The following is a 21,012-nucleotide window of genomic DNA, read 5'->3' on the forward strand; positions in this document are numbered from 1 at the left end:
GAATGTATTGCTAATTGGAGGCAGTGTTACAATAGCCCAGTGTTCGCAGAGTACTTAATGAACTGTATATGCATTTTATTATAAGTGACTAACCCCTACCATAACTTATGACCACATTTTACTCAATACTCTCTCGTAGTTAAATAGCTTAACTCAATGCATCTTACCCTACTGCCAAATAGGAATAACCTTGCTGCCCACAATTCCACAGAGATGATTTTGCTGAGATTGCAACTCATCAGCTGTGCTCTCATTTTGTCTCTCTACTACACAGGCTGGCCTACATTACAATGAAAGAGATCATGGACGCTATTTTGCCATCCGGGAGAACAACTTGGCAGTGTTCTCTACTGTGCCTTGTCTTCACAATACACTCAAACCCTTGCTTCTGAACCCATAGCAGGCATGCTGCAGTAGCAGAACTTTAAGGGTATTACCTCCTGAGCTGTGCCTGTTTGTGAACACATTATTTATGCCAGTTGGTACAGCATGGATGTGAAGTGATGTTTAATTGACTAATCTTCCTAATTCCTACTAATTCAGTCATAATAAAAACAACCTTTGGCATTATGCTTTGAAATCAGCTGTTATTGGATGTATATATGTGTGTCTTGCCTGTCTTGTGTAAACATGTTGACGTCTACTGCCATTAAAGCAAGCTAGTGTACCCGCACTCACTGGGGCCCCTACTAATTGAATTGATATTTGCACATAAATCAGCGTTTCTTGTCCACAGCTTTGGTTTGATAGTCTATGAATAACCTTTGGCTGCGCTAATATCCTGAAGACGAGCTCCAAAGTGCTTGGGTCAGCATGATGGAATCACACATTATCGGTGTTGAAGGTGGAGAGCGGTGGAAACGGCCATCGTTTCTTGGCCGGTGGAGTAGCTATACGGTTCTGCCAGAGCTTTAGCCTCAGTGCTACACTATCGGAAATCAAGCCTGTCAACATTGATTGAGCGCAGTCTGTAACATACAGTGCAGTAGGAAATAGACCTTTTTTAATCATCCTCTTGTCTTCCATGCATCCTCTCAATGTGTCTAAGGGATGTGTGAGGAAAACAGGGGTTAGGAGATTTCTTGTTGTTTACTAGGGTGACATAATAGGGTAACATTGCTCCTCTCTGAAGGTTGAGTTTCATAGTCAAGGGTATGAGTTCCATAAGAAGGGTCTCATTGATCATACATTTACCACCATTGAAAAACAGGTGGTGTTGAAAAGAGATAGAATGCTGCAGACCGATGGGTGTGTCAAATATTCACCATTAAAGAGCACTTCTATTCAAACACACCATAAAACCTGTCCTGCAGACCACTGGTGAAATGCATCATCACAACAGGATAAACAATGCCACAAAGTTGAATTTGCCAACTTTGCCAACTTTTTCCCAGGAGAACGGGAAATTGGGGTTAACAGGGCATCCCTGGACTTCATTTTGCTCTTCATGCAGCCTAGCATAGTATGCTATAGTATAGTATATAAGTATGGAAATAATTGCAACGTCTCAATTCATAGGCTGAGGGGGTTTATGTTTTTATTTTTTAAAATACAGGATTGGAGCCATGTTGTCCCTCTCCATGGTCTGTTTATCACTGTAGGTTGGTGGTTAGTTCAGCTCTTATTACATAAACCATACAGCATAAGCCCATGGAACGTCTTGTATTCATTAGTGGTTCTGTGGGCTTTTCCTGGGTGACATCTATTGATCCATGGAGCTCTACTCCTGCATAAAGAGCTTTTCCTGTGATAGCACATCAATTCCAACTGCCAATATGGAACGATCAAAGCTTCTGCTTGCTAGCCTGATCTATTAAGGGAGTCTGCTTTGTGGGGAAGGAGCCAAGGCTACCTTGTTCATCTGGATAAAAATATTATCTGAATGAGAAATGTTGTATGGTGACATGGAGTAGGTGCTACTCTGAAGACAGAGGGCGCTATCACCAAACAGATCAACAGGCTTCTCATTGGTCTTCTCCAAGACTCCCTCAGAATGACAGATTTTGCATGTTGATTCTCCACAATCTGCAGCTGTTTCAAAGCAGTTAGGGATTAACATTTGAGGGTTTTTACCACATATTGTGCATGACCGTGTTTGATTTTTTTATACCAGATTATTTGCAATACGTGGTAAAATGTTGAACCTTTCAAAACTAGAACATAATCCTAATCTGAAGACATTTTCCAAAACATCTTGATTTTTACTTTCACTTTCATAAAGTACTCAAAGATTCCTATAATTCAACAGGAGTACATGTAGCTAAGCAGTGGCACTGCTGAATGTCAGAGTATTGATCCCTGTCTTCCATCTCCAAATCTCCCCTAGATACGGACGAAATAGAATAGAAGCGACGGCTGACATTTCCATTGGAATCTATGTCTATATACTTCCACTCTGTGACAATCAGCATTGAGGAGACAGGACACGAAATCAATCATGTTGTTTGCACAGAATGGCTGAGCCCCCTAATGTTAGGAGACATTAACGAACAATCAGCAACAGGTTTGTTGGATTTAATATTTTAACCTGCTCAGGAATTCTAATAAACTCTATCTAGTAGATCCAAAAGCCTGCTTAGAGACATGTTCTTCTCCTACTAGCCACGTTTACCCGTCTTCAGGAAGAGATCGCAGCTAATATCAATATTTCATAAACAAATGAGTGATTTGATGGAGGGCAGCATCAGAGTTTCCCTGGAGGGTCTGGATCAATGGCAGGATGGCTCTGCCTGGCTGTCTCTGCCAATCCCAGCCCAGGATAATGTTATTACCCATCAGTCCGAGTGGACCATCGACCAGACTGCTGCTCTTTTAGAGGGCTAATCTGATAAAAAGCATTAAAACATTTGTTCAGTGACACACAGCAGCAGGTCCAGCCCAGCACTCAGGATCGACTCTGTAAAAAGTCTCTCTATTGGCTGGAGGTTCTGCATTTAAAGTTTGGGGCTGTAGTCAGCTACGCACTTCTCTAGGAGTAGTGGTATATGAGACTCTTTGAAATAGTGTATGGAATGTTTGTAGAACACGTCTTTATGGTGAAAAACCATGGGAAAGTGTTTCCAGTGAATACAAAACATGTGTTTTTACCATCTGCACTGCCTCAAACAGTTCCCTCATGTTGGGAAACACTTCCGGTCTCCCCTCGAGCTCTCAGTGGCCTCCCTTTAAGGCCCCATGAAGTTTGTGTTCGCAGTATAGACTGGATTTCCCCCAGCCAAATTCCTCTCCTCATAGCTGTTCATACATCACATCAGAATCTCTATGCCCTCTCTCTCTCTCGCTCTCTCTCTCTCTCTCTCTCTCTCTCTCTCTCTCTCTCTCTCTCTCTGCCCTCTCTCTCTCTGTCTCTCTGTCTCTCTCTCTCTCTCTGCCCTCTCTCTCTCAATTCAATTTAATTCAAGGGCTTTATTGGCATGGGAAACACATAACATTGCCAAAGCAAGTGAAGTAGATAATCGCTCTCTCGCTCTCGCTCTCTTTCTTTCGCTCTCTTTCTCTCTCTGTCTCTCTCTCTCTCTCAATTCAATTCAATTCAATTCGTTTTATTGGCATGACGTAACAATGTACATATTGCCAAAGCTATTTTGGATATTTACAATATAAAAATAAATAAAAATGAGAATCACAATTGTCAACGGGACAACAGTAACAACAATAACCAAGGGTCAAAATAACCATACATTGAACAATTACAATAAGCATACAGTAGAGTACATTTGCAGGTTGATTGGTCTATCAGACACTGTCCCTCAACTTATGGCAGGCAGCAATGTAGTGCGCTGCCAACCCACAGCTCTCTGCGTCCTCCCCCAACAGGATGGGTAGCCTATCCTTGTCTGAGAGGTCTTTGAGACCTTGAATAAGGGTTTCAAATTTGGGAAAATGACACTCTCTAATTGTTTTATATTTTTTACATTTTGTCAGGAAACAGCTCCGTCTCAGGTCTCTCTCTCTCTCTCTCTCTCTCTCTCTCTCTCTCTCTCTCTCTCTCTCTCTCTATCTCGGAGATAAGAGCCAGAATTTCTTGTTTGCTCCCCCCCCCCACACTTACCCTCCTCCCCAAACTACACACAGAGTAGTTCCTCTTTTATACTGTCCAGCACATCAACCCATTTTGTTAGAGGACTCATCTACTGTAGCCTTGTATGAGCTGGGAGTCAGGGGCTACGGAGTGTGTGGGGGGAGGGGGCTAAGAGGCCTTCCCCTGGGGAGGATAAGGAGTGTGAGCAAAAGCGTGAGAAAGAGGAAATGGAGGAAGGGAAATCAGGAAACCACACAGCAGCAATCTATGATTGTCAACGCACAGGAAGTAATAGTTTGGAATCTACATAGAATCCCCATCTAAACAATATACGTCTTAACTGTCTTTGTGGATTTTTAATTAGGCAGTAGACTTTCAGGGAAAATGTCACATGTATAGAAGAGAACCAGCTTCAACCTCAGTCAGGGTGGTTCCCTGTAGCAAGACTATAAATAGTCCTACAGGCTTCCTTTTTTTGTCTGTCCATACAACCATTAGCAAATTAAAGTTGTACTGTAATCTGTCTTTTGATCTGTGCAGTGAAACATGTGCTCTCTCTGTTCTCTCTCTCTGTTCTCTCTGTTCTCTCTTTTCTCTCTCTTTAGCTCTCTCTCTCTCTCTTTACTCTCACTCACCCCACACGCACTCACCTCTCACTCTCTTACATGCACATATACTGTACAACCAGTAACTCCAGAACTTCAGCATGGATAAAATACAATATATACTCTTCAAATTGTTTCAATTTCTTACCTTGTCCTTTGAGAATGATAACATTGCAAGTTCCACGTTTGCAACTTGTATGGTGTAAAATTGTCTGTCTGTAAAACAAATTAACATTCTGGAACACAACACTGGTACAAGTATAGCTATATATACTTTGGTGGACACTCATGGTTACCCTATGTGGCCTCTCTATTAAACCCAAACTGCTACAGACCTATATCTATCCTACCCTGCCTTTCTAAAGTCTTCGAAAGCCAAGTTAACAAACAGATTACTGACCATTTAGAATCCCACCGAAGCTTCTCCGCTATGCAATCTGGTTTCAGAGCTGGTCATGGATGCACCTCAGCCACGCTCAAGGTCCTAAACGATATCCTAACCGCCATCGATAAGAGACATTACTGTGCAGCCGTATTCATCGATCTGGCCAAGGTTTTCGACTCTGTCAATCATCACATTCTTATCGGCAGACTCAACAGCCTTAGTTTCTCAAATGATTGTCTCGCCTGGTTCACCAACTACTTCCCTGATAGAGTTCAGTGTGTCAAATCGGAGGGCCTGTTGTCCGGACCTCTGGCAGTCTCTATGGGGGTGCCACAGGGTTCAATTCTCGGGCTGACTCTCTTCTCTGTATACATCAATGATGTCGCTCTTGCTGCTGGTGATTCTATGATCCACCTCTACGCAGACGACACCATTCTGTATACTTCTGGCCCTTCTTTGGACACTGTGTTAACAAACCTCCCGACGAGCTTCAATGCCATACAACTCTCCTTCCGTGGCCTCCAACTGTTCTTAAATGCAAGTAAAACTAAATGCATGCTCTTCAACCGATCGCTGCCCGCACCTGCCCGCCCGTCCAGCATCACTACTCTGGATGGTTCTGACTTAGAATATGTGGACAACTACAAATACCTAGGTGTCTGGTTAGACTGTAAACTCTCTTTCCAGACTCACATTAAGCATCTCCAATACAAAATTAAATCTAGAATCGGCTTCCTATTTCGCAACAAAGCATCCTTCACTCATGCTGCCAAACATACCCTCGTAAAGCTGACCATCCTACAGATCCTTGACTTCGGCGATGTCATTTACAAAATAGCCTCCAACACTCTACTCAACAAATTGGATGCAGTCTATCACAGTGCCATCCGTTTTGTCACCAAAGCACCTTATACTACCCACCACTGCGACCTGTACGCTCTCGTTGGCTGGCCCTCGCGTCATACTCATCACCAAACCCACTGGCTCCAGGTCATCTACAAGTCTTTGCTAGGTAAAGCCCCGCCTTATCTCAGCTCACTGGTCACCATAGCAGCACCCACCCATAGCACACGCTCCAGCAGGTAAATCTCACTGGTCACCCCCAAAGCCAATTCCTTATTTGGCCACCTTTCCTTCCAGTTCTCTGCTGCCAACGACTGGAACAAACTGCAAAAATCACTGAAGCTGGAGACTCATATCTCCCTCACTAGCTTTAAGCACCAGCTGTCAGAGCAGCTCACAGATCACTGCACTGCCCATCTGTAAATGGCCCATCCAACTACCTCATCCCCATACTGTATTTATTTATTTATCTTGCTCCTTTGCACCCCAGTATCTCTACTTACTTATTTATTGCCTTACCTCCCTTATCTTAACTCATTTGCACACACTGTATATAGACTTTTTTTTCTACTGTATTATTGACTGTATGTTTGCTTATTCCATGTGTAACTCTGTGTTGTTGTATGTATCGAACTGCTTTGCTTTATCCTGGCCAGGTCGCAAATTAAATTAAAAAAATTAATAGGGTAAATCATGCAGCGTCTTTTGTCACCATTTCAGATTTTAGAGAAACAACAAATGTCAGTACATATAAGTGTCTTATATCGGCTGAAAGCTTAAATTCTTGTTAATATAACTGCACTGTTCACTTTACAGTAGCTATTACTGAGATAAAATGCCATGCTATTGTTTGAGGAGAGCTCCTAACAACAAAACACTTTTTTCACCGCGATAGGTTTGATAAATTCACCTCTGAAGGTGAAATGTGTACTTACATTCTGAAATCTTGCTCTGATTTATCATCCAAAGGGTCTCAGAGATAACATGAAGTGTCGTTTTGTTTGATAAAATCCTTTTTCATATCCTAAAAAGGTCCATATAGCATGCACGATCGATTTTGCTAACCTTTTGCAACAGCATGCCTTTTCCTTTTGGACAAAAATAAGAATATTCAGAGTTATGAAGTTATGAAAACTGGTTGTTTTGCAAATGTTGAACTTATAATATGGCTACTAATACTGTAAAATCTAAATCAAAGTCCAAGTATACAGATTTGACAATATTCTTGCTGAAAAATGTAATATGAATGCCAATGTCTGTCACGCCCTGGCCTTAGTTATCTTTGTTTTCTTTATTATTTTAGTTAGGTCAGGGTGTGACATGGGGGATGTTTGTGTGTTTTTGTCTAGTCTAGGGTGTTTGTATTGTCTAGGGGGTGTTTGTAGAGTTCATGGGGTTGTGTTCATTGTAGGTGTTTATGTAAGTCTATGGTTGCCTAGATTGGTTCTCAATTAGAGACAGCTGTCTATCGTTGTCTCTGATTGAGAGCCATATTTAGGCAGCCATAGTCATTAGGTAGGTTGTGGGTGATTGTCTATGTGTAAGTTGCCAGTGTCTGCACTTATTTGTTTGTATAGCTTCACGGTCGTCTGTTTGTTGTTTTTGTTTAGTTTGTTTTAGTGTTATTCGTCTTTCTTAAATAAATACATGATGTATTTATATCACGCTGCGCCTTGGTCCTCTCTTTCACCCGAAGACGATCGTGACAATGTCTCCTTCACGATTTGCCCAAATGTACCTGGGTGACTTCACACTAAAGGTCATGTAGTTCGCTCATGCTTCAACTTATCCGTCTGAAACTTTGCACTTCCTCCATCTTGTGGACACAATCGGAATTACAATCAGAGTGATGGCTAGAACTGGGACCTTTCTCTTGCATTTCAAAGATGGTGGTAGAAAAAAAACAGTTGTTTTTTTCTTTGTATTTTCTTCTACCAGATTTATTGTGCTATATTCTCCTACATTCAATTCACATTTCCACAAACTTCAAAGTGTTTCCTTTGAAATGGTACCAAGAATATGCATATCCTTGCTTCAGGGCCTGAGCTACAGGCAGTTAGATTTGCTATGTCATTTTAGGCGAAAATTGAAAAAAAGGGGGCTATCCCTAAGAAGATTTATTTAAACGCTGTGGCAGTCCTCTCTTCCTATGAATGGTATTAGTTGTTTGGCTGGCAGAGTGGGCCTGTGTGTGGAAGACTGGGGTCCACAGCAGGAGGCCATGGCCAATGACACTGGAACAATGAGGCATGTGAAGGAATCACGTCACTGTTTGGCTGTCCACCTCCCCCTCTCAAATACTGATGAGGCCAGATTCTAAAGAGAGCTACACTGCCTCACTGGGTTGTGTGCAACTCAATCATGCAAATAGACATCAGAATATGTTTTGAGACACAATAGAATGTACAATCTGGTTACAATGAAACAGATGATTGGAATTTAGCTGTTGTCCACATTTTCTAACATTGTTCCTACCTGCGTGCACTAGAGACAATTTAATGTATGAGCTGCTCTGCTGAAACTTACAGTAAAATGCAATCCTGAAATAGGGGGGTAAAAACATATGCTTTAACAAGATTTACAACAGTCAGAGTAATTTCATTTCCAATTTGTATGAAGGTGGTTCGCTTGGTTTGTAAGGGCAAGAATGACCTTTCGGATGAATTTGTCTGCAATCAATAAGCTGACCTATCCCAGGCTCTGAACCTTTATCTGTTTCCTCTGATCTAGCCTGAGTTTGTATCGATCCGTGGGAGTGGCTGATGGCTTGGACCTGTTTGTGTGGTTGAGAGGCAGACAAGCGTCCCTCACCACAAGAGCGGCTGTGTGCATACAGATCAGTGGCTTCTCACTAGGCTCTGACATCAATTCAACATCTATTCCACATTGGTTCAGCGTAAATTAATTGAAATGGCTTGGAAACAACGTTGATTCAACCAGTGAGGCCCAGTGGGTTATGACTCAGATTGGTCAAAGTTCTGTTAGAGCGCAGCATTTATGGATGATTAGCCTATTGTACTTAACAACACATGACAAAGAGGGAATGGGAGAGTGAGAAATTGTGTTTGTTAGTGGCGTTAATCATTATCAAATAGTTAATTGCCATAGCAGCATTGTTTACCTTGTGTCCACAGAACATATTGAAACTGAAAAAGGTCAAAAGTAAAAGCAATGTTTTCTGTAACACACAACTTTAATTTATTGTAGCCTATAATTATTTGAATAATGTTGCCTCCCTGTGAGTACAGTTTGTTCAACACCATTCCTCAGCCGTAGTACAGTGAAGTATCGGCACAAAGGAGTGGTCCTCGTTCTTTTGTCACTTTCATTTCATTTCCTGTGGGACCTCCCTCATTCACCAGGGGAAGCCTTAAATCAACCAAGTGGTGCTGAATCTCCTGAATCCAAGTTGTCTGTCATCATGTTACATGTTCTGTGACCTGGAAACATCTGCAGGACAGAGGACAGTGAGAAGCTATCCTTGCAGCTGAAGACAGAGCAGTACACTTCAACTTTAACCTATACTTTTTTTGTTACATTGAGATATCACAGTTTATGCTCATATTAGCACTCACATACAGTGCCTTCAGAAAGTATTCATACCCCTTGACTTATTCCACAATGTGTTGTGTTACAGCCTGAATTCAAAATCGATCAAATATTTTAAGAAATCTCACCCATCCACACAAAATACCCTATAATGACAAAGTGTTTTTTTTACATTTATTAAAATGAAATGAAGAAATATCACATTTACATAAGTATTCACACCGCTTACTCAATACTTCGTAGAAGCAGCTTTGGCAGCGATTGCATCTGTGAGTCTTTCTGGGTAAGTCTCTAAGAGCTTTCCACAACTGGATTGTTCAACATTTGCCCATTATTCTTTAAAAAATTCTTCAAGCTCTGTCAAACTGGTTGTTGATCATTGTCAAAACTATAACTTGTATACGCAGGATCATTCACACTCTTCTTGGTAAGCAACTCCACTGTATATTCGGACTTCCGTTTTAAGTTATTTTCCTGCTGAAAGGTGAATTAATCTCCCAGTGTCTGGTGGAAAGCAGACAAAACCAGGTTTTCCTCTAGGGTTTTGCCTGTGCTTAGCTCCATTCCGTTTATTTTTTATCCTGAAAAACTCCCCAGTTCTTAACGATTACAAGCATACCCATAACATGATGCAGCCACCACTATGATTGAAAATATGGAGAGTGGTAGTCAGTGATGTTTTGTATTTGATATGCCCCAAACATAACACTTTGTATTCAGGACAAAAAGTAAATTGATTTGGCACATTTTTTGCTGTATTACTTTAGTGTCTTGTTGCAAATAGGATACATGTTTTGGAATATGTTTTATTCTGTACAGGCGTCCTTCTTTTCACTCTGTCAGTTAGGTTAGTACTGTGGAGTAACTACAATGTTGTTGACCCATCCTCAGTTTTCTCCTATCACAACCATTAAACTCTGTAACCATTTTAAAGTCACCATTGTCATCATTGTGAAATTCCTGAGCGGTTTCCTTCCACTCCGGAAACTGAGTTAGGAAGGATGCCTGTATCTTTTTAGTGACTGAATGTATTGATACACCATCCAAAGTGTAATTAATAACTTCACCATGCTCAAATGGATATTCAATGCTGCCTTTTTTACCATCTACCAATAGGTTCCTTTCTTTGTGAGGCATTGGAAAACCTCCCTGGTCTTTATGGTTGAATCTGTGTTAAAAATTCACTGCTTCACTTACAGATCATTTTATGTGTGGGGTACAGAGATGAAGTAGTCTTTCAAAAAGCATGTTAAACACTATTATTGCACACAGAGTGAGTCCATGTAAGTTATTAGGTGATTTGTTAAGCACATTTTTACTCCTGAACTTATTCAGGCTTGTCATAACAGAGGAGTTGAATACTGATTGACTCAAGACATGTCAGCTTTTCATTGTTTATTAATATGTAAAAAAAAGTTTGAAAAACATAATTTCACTTTTACATTATGGGGTATTTTGTGTAGGCCAGTAAAAAACAAAAAAATTCAGGCTGTAACACAACAACATGTGGACAACGTCAAGGGGTGTGAAAACTTTCTGAAGGCACCGTATGTTGTTGACACAGGCATATGTTGAGGCACCTACAGTATCTGGCTGTGATCCAACCTTGGAGCCTCCGGCTTTATCTCACGTCTCATAGCACTCACTACGCATGAGAAGCACTTTCATGGCTGTTGATCAACCCTTTTTCTAATGGACTGTCATTCCAACCCACATTTGTTTTCCCATGGGAGTTGCTCAAATCCGGGATGACGGGTGCTAAATCCTCTCTGAAAAGTAACAACTTTTTGTTTGCATAGCAATCCCTCATTCCAAGTAACACAACAATACACTGTGGTCATGTGGAATAAAGGATGGTTTCTTTTTATATAAACAGCAAACAGTTTTGACCTATAACTGTATTTTCATGTGTTTCTCAAAGGCCAGTTTTGTTGTTACTATAGGCTGCTTAGTCATAGTAAATAACTGTATCATCTTTCTAAATTGCCTGCAAATTAAAAACCAGTGAAGCAACAATAATCCACAAACCAGCAACAAACCAGCAACAATAATCCACAAACCAGACTATTCATGACATGAAAGGCTCTTCCAGTTTACCCTCACCCAACCAATCAAGACAAACTATTTATAGAACAAGTACATCATGTCTATCCCCATTATGCAAAAAGGTGTCTATTTATTGCCCAAACACCGCCCTGCATCAATTTTATCCCATCTTTGGCAAAGTGGCACCTTCTGTCTTAGAAGAGACACTGGGAGGCTTTCCAGTGAACTAAAGTGACATCTTGTGGCAAGGAGGAAACACTATAGCTAGAGACCAAGGTCAGAAAGATCAAGTGTGGTCAATAGCATTGAGCTAATCTTCTATTTCAACAGCCATTCAACATGAGAAGACACAACCGTTTTTGATAACCTTTCCTTTGAGGAAATATAATGTACATGCTAATCAAGTCCACACACCTCTCAATATTAGGAAGGTGTTCCTAATGTGTGTTATACTCAGTACATGTAGCCTATTGTCTATTTTTAGTTGAACCCTGGGTTGAATTGAAACAATAGCTGTTGATGTCTTCACAAATGTTAAATAGGCCTAAAAATATTGATGATATATGACTTAGAAAGTATTGTTACATTTAATTTTCTCTGTTAAACCTACCCTTTGAAATTACTTTGATAGCAACAGGGAATCTATTTAGTTATTAACCAGGGAAGCTATTTAATTATCATTCTCACGATAGCACATTGGTAATAGTCAGTGACAAATATAAGCAGGGCTTGGATATATTCTTGGATGGGAGACCAAATTAATATCTGTACGTAGATCAATTCTCCAGTAGGAGGTGCTGCCCAGCCTATTGTTTATCTTTTCTGTTAGTCAATATACAGTAACGTTGAAGATCTGAACATTGTTTCGAAGGTACATATTCAACATATTTGTCTATGTTTGAAATTGCTTACCATGATGACATAATCCTGTAGTTGATATTTCCATGTCACAATACCTTGACAAATGACCTTGAAACAAAATTGATTCAACCAGTTTGTGCTTAGTGGGGGTGTAGGATCTTAATTTAACCAGTTCCTTCTCAAGAATAAAATAATCCTGCAGCACAGGATTTGATTATTTTAAAACAAAAGGGATGATTTCTAACTGGAAATTTGTTTTGATATGCTACAGTAGGCTATAGTTTAGGTGTAGCCTACGTATGCATTTCAGATTCACTTGTGTGTAGTGGAGACCAATATCTATCTTGTCTTATTAAGTTATATAAAATAATGGTTGTTAATGTGTATGGCTGCATTTCGTATACATTTTTGTACATTTGAATGTAGCAGTTGTAGGAACTACAGTAGGAGGACATTTATTCTGTCTGGTGCTTTAGCGTTATTATCGAGCGAGAGAGAAAGAAAACTGTGGGTTTTTAGGGAATTTATGTAAATCACAAGGCTGATTTGAATGCGGTGAAGGAATATTCTCAGCAACAACAGAGTGATCAAATTAAGATACCACACCTGTACATGACATAAGTGACCTAATAACTAGGTAGTATACCATGCCATGAAATTATATTATACTGTGATATCACAGTTTATGCTCATGTTAGCACTCACATATGTTGATGATACAGACATATGATGTTGATGCACCTACAGTCTCTGGCTGTGACCAAACCTTGGAGCCTCCAGCTGTATCTCACGTCTTATAATGTAGCACCCACTATGCCTGAGAAGCAATTTCATTTTTGTTGCTCAACCCTGTTTCTAGTAAACTGTCATTCCAACCCACATTTGTTTTCCCATGGGAGTTGCTCAAATCCAGGAATGACGAGTGCTAAGTCCTCTCTTAACATTAACAAATGATAGACAAAGGACATCCTGTCTATCCCCATTATGCAAAAATATGTATATTTATTTCCCAAACAGAGCCCCCCCCCCCCCTCTGGCAAAGTGGTACATTATGTCTTGGATAAGACACTGGGGGGCTTTCCAGTGAACTAAAGTGACATCTTGTGGCAAGGAGGAAACACTATAGCTAGAGACCAAGGTCAGAAAGTGTGGTCAATAGTATTGAGCTAATCTTCTATTTCAACAGCCATTCAACATGAGAAGACACAACTGTTTTTGATTACCTTTTGTCATGGAAATTCTTACACAGGGACACTCAAAGTCAATCTTAATGAATCATTGTTTATTGCCAGCGTGCTGGAGAGGCTCAAACCAACTCAATGCACCATAGTACACATGTCAATCAGGAACTCTGCCTGGGAAGTCCCAGCAGTTGTCTTATATATGGCTATACACAGACAAGTTATATTTGTATGATTTAGCATGATGAATGAATCATTACCGTTTTGTTTCATCCATGTGTACGACCAATACTGGTTCATAACACGTGACAGACCAATACCTCACGAGACTTCATTCTCTCTAAGCCAAGACCTTGAAACTGAGATATCTTTCGTTCGTTCTCAAAACAAGATCTGGGCATACTGCCAAATTGCAGCTACTGATAGTGAGGATTTGTACAGTCAGCCACTTGCATGAACACAGAAATGCGTTATTTAGAACAGCACATGAATAGAGCACAGAAATATGTTATGAGAATAGCACAAACATAAACATTTCCCTTGCACTTTCATTTGAAGAAATATACTGTACATCCTAATCAAGTCTGGAATTATTAGGGATAGCAGCTAAAGCATTGGACATGTGCCTCACCGTCAATCATGAGATTCTGTTGAGATTTTAGTTATATAGACTAAACCTGTCACGCCCTGGCCTTAGTTATCTTTGTTTTCTTTATTATTTTAGTTAGGTCAGGGTGTGACATGGGGGATGTATGTGTTTTGTATTGTCTAGGGGTTTTGTATGTTTATGGGGCAGTGTCTAGTCTAGGTGTATGTATGTCTATGGTTGCCTAGATTGGTTCTCAATTAGAGACAGCTGTCTATCGTTGTCTCTGATTGGGAACCATATTTAGGCAGCCATATTCATTAGGTAGTTCGTGGGTGATTGTCTATGTCTAAGTTGCCTGTGTCTGCACTTATTGTTTATATAGCTTCACGTTTGTTGTTTTGTTTAGTTTAGTTTGTAAAGTGTTCTTTGTCTTCATTAATTAAATATGTATTCATTTCACGCTGCGCCTTGGTCCTCCTCTCTTCAATGTTACGACGATCGTGACAAAACCGGCATAGAATGATCATCAAAGAGAAGACAAAGAAGTTCAACGTGTGCCATAATGTCTGCAGATTCACTATGCACATAAAGTAATGAGAGAAATAATGTTTATTCCACCTGTTTATTAACATTAAAGCTGTTGAACAGGAATGTTAAGTTGATATGGCTATTAGCTGAGTAAAACCAGACAAAACATCAGCTAAAAGTACACTGACCTGTCTGGCACACCTTGTTCAGCCTGGTTGTCATTATTTTAATGACTTTACCATTGTTCCACCTTGTCTGCTTAAATCCCCTACAAAGGCCATGATTTTTTAAATGAGGCCCTATTTTCCATTGATTACATTTTATGTGAGATGGAATCTTTCTGAAGTTTCCAGTCTGTTGTTTTCAATTCTCTTTTCTTCAAAAATGAACTACTAAACCTGTTGGCAAATGGGTAATGGATGAATGATTTAGGATTTTCACACACTGGATAGTGAACTGTAATTTTTGACAGGATATGGGACATCTCAAATTACGTAATGTGGAATATTCGGGAAGTAGGATTCAGGAAGTAAGCTTTGCTTCATCACACTGATGCCTCCTAGTCAGCGTGTCTCCCAGCGCCAGTCAATACCACACGCCACCTACCATTGAGCCCCTGCGAAACATATCCTCCCCTTTCCGATGGTAATGACTTAGCATAGTGTGACATCTGACTGCGGGACGATACAGGGAGACCCAAAAAACACTGGGGGTAGCCGGCAGGCTCGCCAACTCCTCCTCAATATGACTGACCGTCCTGACTTCACGACAGATATCCCCTCCTCTTCCTCTATCTCCTCCTCTTCAGTGTTAACTGGACTGATTGGTCATATCAGGCAGTGTGTGTCACGGTCAGAGCTGAAGCACAAAGACAGTGGGTGAGCGCTGTCTCCCATGGTGTGGATACAGAGACACAGAGGTCCTTTCACTGCTCTGCTCAGCACTGTGACAGAGTGACTCTGAGAGCACTGCAGCTCCAGGTTGTATTACAACTCCATTACTACGCCTCAATCCAAATGTCCAGTGACTTGCCTTCAATGACAATGCATTTATAAGGTTCAAATAGTTCAAAATGTCACACGTTTTAGCTCTGATGTCCCTTATATATGCTATTTTGAAAATACCAAAAACTGCCTCTGTTTAGGGAACTGCAATTCCTTATCTGTAAAAATTCTTGCTTACTTTACAGAACTCAGTGGCCTTGTTTAGCAGGCAAGAGGCAAGAAGCAGTGGCCATAGCAACCTCAGTGGAGACAGAACAAGCAGGGTTTTGTATTTGTGGGAAAGGGCTGCTTGGCTTTCCCTGTTTCTGCTCTCCTGCGCACTTGCACGGTTGGATGCACACATGCACACGCACACACACAATCCTCCAGACCCTGTGTGAATGGCAGTGTGGTGTCCTTGCATGGGCAATGTTTACAGGATGTTATCTGTCTCAGTGCCTACCCCTCATCCCTCTGAGTGGGTTCCCGTTGGAATGCAGAGAGGGGATGGAGGAGTTCCAAAGGGGGAGTGACGAGAGAGAGGAGAGAGAGAGAGAGAGAGAGACTACATATACATCCCAACACTAGGAGGCTGGTGTTCATAGGCACAGCTGGACTGTTGGATAACTGGACTTCAACCCCCTGTATACTTTATTCGACTATTAGAGGTGAGTTTTTTCCTCTTTTCTTTATCATGCTCCATTTTGTCTATCTCTCCGGGAAGTTTGAATTACCATCAAGGGTGTCAAGTTTTGTTTACCCAGATTGTCTATTCTTTGATGACCTGATCTTGTTTGAGAAGTATAGAGTACCTCTGAGACCTATATGAAAAAGTGAGGAACTGGTTTTGAAAGATAATTATTTTTGTGTACTGACAAGACAAACAGGTGAAATTGAAGTGCAATTTGAGATGTTGGGAAAGCATTGTTAACGGATGTGGTCTTGCTGGTATCTCATGACTCAAGGATGTGGTCTCCATAAGAGCTCTATAGGCTGGTTTCTTCCCCAAGTGGCAAGGAAAATAATGGGTAGCAATACAATTTTACTCAGCACTCCTATGCTCAAAGGATTTGAGAGAAGTTGACTGATATTGAAAAGAAGGCAAAATGCCTCCTGTTGGTTACAAAAATAGTTTGGGGCTCGCCTTTTTCTTCCTCTTAATTGTACCCTTGGACTACCATTCTCACAGTCAACAATTTTTGTTTCGCTAGTGAAGACTTGACATATCCTAAACCAGGACAATTGCTCAGTAAGTATTTTCCGTCACTATTATTTTTTATTAGAATGCCTTCAGTTCAATGTGGTGATGAGTCACAAGTGAATTCTACAAAATATTTAAAAATTCAAATTATTTCATGTACTCTTAACATTTTTTTTTAACATGTTATAACTTTAAAAAGGGATAGCAATAACTGGTGATGTTAGCTTATTTAATAGGACTAATGTAATTAGTACAGTGGTAGTCTTTGGGAAAGCATGTAAAATGACACCATTCATCTTGCCATGCAGCAATACCTGGTAAGCCCATGGTCTATGGGTGTACATATGAATCTGTATTTTGTGTTTTTCATCTAAATATAAATGACTGAGGCTACATTGTACATATAGCTGCTGTGAATTCAATGACCCAATTGCATTTCAATTAACTCACATTTTAGTGTGTGGGAGAAGAAAAAAAATTCAGTACAGAACAAGTGCAGTGGTGGATTTTTTTCCTTGGATCTGGGTGTGCCTTTTTCTGTAGTGGATATTGTCTCAGGGGAATGAGATATGTTTGAGTTAATCTCTTTTGTGTATTTTACATTGCAAATAATATCTTCACAAAGTAAATCCCCTTTTTTTCCCAGGTTATGGACATCTGTGTTTGATTTGGGTCTTGGCTATTGTTAGGCTTGTCAATTCAACTCCAAAAAGCCAGCACTGCAGTGTTGCGCAACTCTCCACGTCATAAAGCGAGAGTACACACACTGCTTTTGATATTTGCTCTGAGTCCCCATAAACATTCAGTATGTTAATTTTAAATCATGGTTTGAAGTGAGTCAGTGCCACCGAAGCTGTGATCGAGTCCTGTCGTAAACCTGTCATAAACCTGAAACTCTGGGTGTGGCATGAAACTAGACTCTTGCATGTCCCAACATGTTCTCCATTTGTTTTATTGCTGAGAGTAGCTTGTTCTATTTGACTCCAACTGTCTGTTGTAATCTGTGTTAGATGCTGTTCGTGTTTTCTAGATATGATGAGTGGTGGAAAAAGTACCAAATTGTCATACTTGAGTAAAAGTAAAGATACCTTAATAGAAAATTACTTGAGTAAAAGTGAAAGTCACGCAGTAAAATACAAGTATTTGGTTTTTAAAATACTTAAGTATCAAAAGTAAATGTAATTGCTAAAATATACTTAAGTATCAAAAGTAAAAGTATAAATCATTTCAGATTCCTTATATTAAGCAATCCAGATGGCACCATTATCTGTTTTATTTTATTTACGGATAGCCAGAGACACACTCCAACACTCAGACATAATTTACAAATGAAGCATGTGTGTTTAGTGAGTCCGCAAGATCAGAGGCAGTAGGGATGACCAGGGATGTTCTCTGACCATTTTCCTGTCTTGCATTCAAAATGTAATGAATACTTTTGGGTGTCAGGGAAAATGTATGGAGGAAAAAGTATATTATTTTCTTTAGGAATGTAGTAAAGTAAAAGTTAAAGTAAAAGTTGTCAAAAATATAAATAGTAAAGTACAAATACCCAAGAAGATTACTTAAGTAGTACTTTACACCACTGAAGACGATGATGATCGAGTCATCGCCAACACAAACTTCTTCAAACTAATAGCTAGCTAATCCTTAGAAATAAAAAAAGACCAAATCTGATGTTGCTGCCTTAATAACACATGTATTATTTCACCTCAACAAACCTTCACAAGAGTTTTATCATTTGTTCCTCTTTCTCTTTCAGACATCAACATAGTTGAATATTCTTTGAAGACCTAGTTGGCCATTGTTACTTTGTGACAAAGCCCTCAAAATGACCAGTGTGACAGAATGGCTCGTGCAGAACAGGGGCAAGATCGAGAAGGGGGTGGAGATCATGGGACAGGCCTCCGCAGTCCTGGCAGCCACTGTGGGTCAGCTCCATCCCGTCCTGGAGGCCGTGTTTGTAGCCTCCTCTGAGATCCTCAGCAACCCGGAAGGGCAGGATGCCCGTTACCTGACTGAGCAGTTCAGCATGGTCAACCAAAAACTGGAAGGCATCCAGGCTGAGATCGAACAAATCGCCCTGGAGCTGCAGAGAACCTCCTTGAATAAGCAGAACTTTGACCGTGAGGCACAAATGCTCAGCCAGTACGAAAAGTTCCAGGACTTTGTCAACGCCAAGCCCAAGTTCAAAGAGAAGAAGATGGAGAAGTTCCTCAGCCATTATGAGAACACGGACACGGACTTGAACCTGGACGCGCTCTATAATGCCGTTACCGGGGACAATACCTCAGGTGACCCCATGCTGGAGACAGTGGTTTCCACAGAACAAAGGAGTAGAAGGGCGGTAGAAGATTTCTGCGCCAGGCTTAAGAAGCTCTTTGTGGTGGGCATCATTGCTGTCATGGGTTACGCCAGCCTCAAGGAAGGGGTTGTGGGGGATGAGATGGTGAAGAAGTGGCAGGAGCGTATGGAAGATGTTGAGAACCGCATGAAAGCAGCGGTGGATGATTGCACTGAAAACTTCGCTGATCAAGCCAAATTGGACATGGAAAACCAGCTTCAGGAGAAACCTGGCAGTGTTGACCTTGACTTCACCAAATCCCTATTGGACACACTTATTAAGAAATATGACTGGGTTAGCTGGTCTATCAGGGTCTTCAATGACAAGGAGCGCATTTTCTTTTTCAACTGGCTAGCTGGAAAGAAATACCATGGCAGTGAGGGAGGAGCTAATTACTTTGATGTGTTGACCAAGAACAACATCAAAGTGGTGATCTCTTTCAGTGTTCAGCCTAAGCCTATCAACAAGGGTCAGATTCAGCAAGAAATTGAGGGGCAGAAACTGAAGGGGAACATGATGGATGTGGCTCAGGTCCTCAGCAGAAGTCTCCCCAACTGCTTGGTGCATGCTGTCAGCCACTATAAGGAAGTGGTGGAGACCAACAACTTCCAAGAGGATTCTTACTACTATGGAAAACACAAAAAAGCATACTTATGCATTCATCCTGAGTAGCTTTTTTAAAAACAGTGCAATGGAAAATAGAGTAGATATAATGGGGAAAACTACAAATACAATTCATGAATGTTTATAACTGAGTTTAGAGATGTTTTTATTGATATCTCAAACCTAGCTGATGCTTTAGCTAGTGATTGTGTGAAATGTAATCTCTTGTTACAGACTGCAAAATGTTTATTTGTATATCGACCTGGTATATTTTTGTGTAGTTAGTGATCATTTACCAGGGGTGTCAAACACATGGCCCGCGGGGCCAGATTTTTGGGGGGGAAAAACAATGGATAGTGGACTGTCTTATGCAAAATTTCAAGGTGAAAAAATATAACTCATTTTTAGTATGGCGCCTCGATCTCTTTGAAGACTGAATGCGGCCCCCTGGGCAAAATGAGTTTCACACACCTAGTTTAAACTATCAGTATTTGTATATGTGTATTAATGGACATATATGAGACATTTTATGCCAGGCTGTGGCTATCTACTCAACAACAATGACAACGCATGAGAACGTAGTAATTCCTCCTACCAAATAGAATAGTAAGATAACTTGTTTTACCTGCATTCCAGTATTTCATGATGACCATACTGTAAATTAGCACACCAGCCAGCGTAATAATGAGTTATGTAAGCTTACTGCAAACAACTATTTCTCCTCGTCAATGTACTGAGGACTTACGCAAGCTCCTTTGAAAAATGCTGGTGATAGACCCACCTCACGGTCCAAATCTATAGCCTTACCACATTACATCTCTGTCTATATTCACACATTTGATATCCTTCATACAGCTATAAAATGTTTATGATCTTCTTTATTCATAATAAACCACAATTTAAAGGACATTGTTATCTCTGGTCATCATTATGCAATAGTAAATTATGACTTGTATATTCTATCTCTACCTGCAGCTGAGGAAATGTGCCTAATTGGCATGATAACATCATTTTAGAGGGTACTTTATGTAAAAACGTTTAAGCAGAGGTACACGGAGTCATAAACATCGATAGTGATAACATGTGACAGTTTATATACATTACTCCCTAAACAATCATCAGCCCCAGCAATATGAGCACAATTACCATCAGCAGATGTTTTAATAGCCTTGGTAAAATACTTTTGTCAGTTGTTTGTCAAAGGAGAGTAAGTTAGTATAGTTTCCATGTTGACCAGGAAAATATGCTATCATTTGTTCAACAACTTGTTTAACCA

General features: G+C 40.4%; 1 protein-coding gene across 1 annotated transcript; it reads left to right on the forward strand.

Annotated features, from left to right (window-relative positions):
- Positions 1-16,187: 16,187 nt before the first annotated feature.
- Positions 16,188-20,645, forward strand: LOC120047608. The gene is made up of 2 exons (XM_038993147.1): positions 16,188-16,259; positions 18,552-20,645. Exon 2 carries the CDS (start codon positions 18,621-18,623, stop codon positions 19,803-19,805), a length of 1,185 nt encoding a protein of 394 aa, XP_038849075.1. The 5' UTR covers positions 16,188-16,259; positions 18,552-18,620; the 3' UTR covers positions 19,806-20,645.
- The last annotated feature ends 367 nt before the right edge of the window (positions 20,646-21,012 follow it).

This window comes from Salvelinus namaycush, chromosome 5 (assembly GCF_016432855.1).
Source record: "Salvelinus namaycush isolate Seneca chromosome 5, SaNama_1.0, whole genome shotgun sequence".
In the NCBI taxonomy this organism is placed as follows: Eukaryota; Metazoa; Chordata; class Actinopteri; order Salmoniformes; family Salmonidae; genus Salvelinus; species Salvelinus namaycush.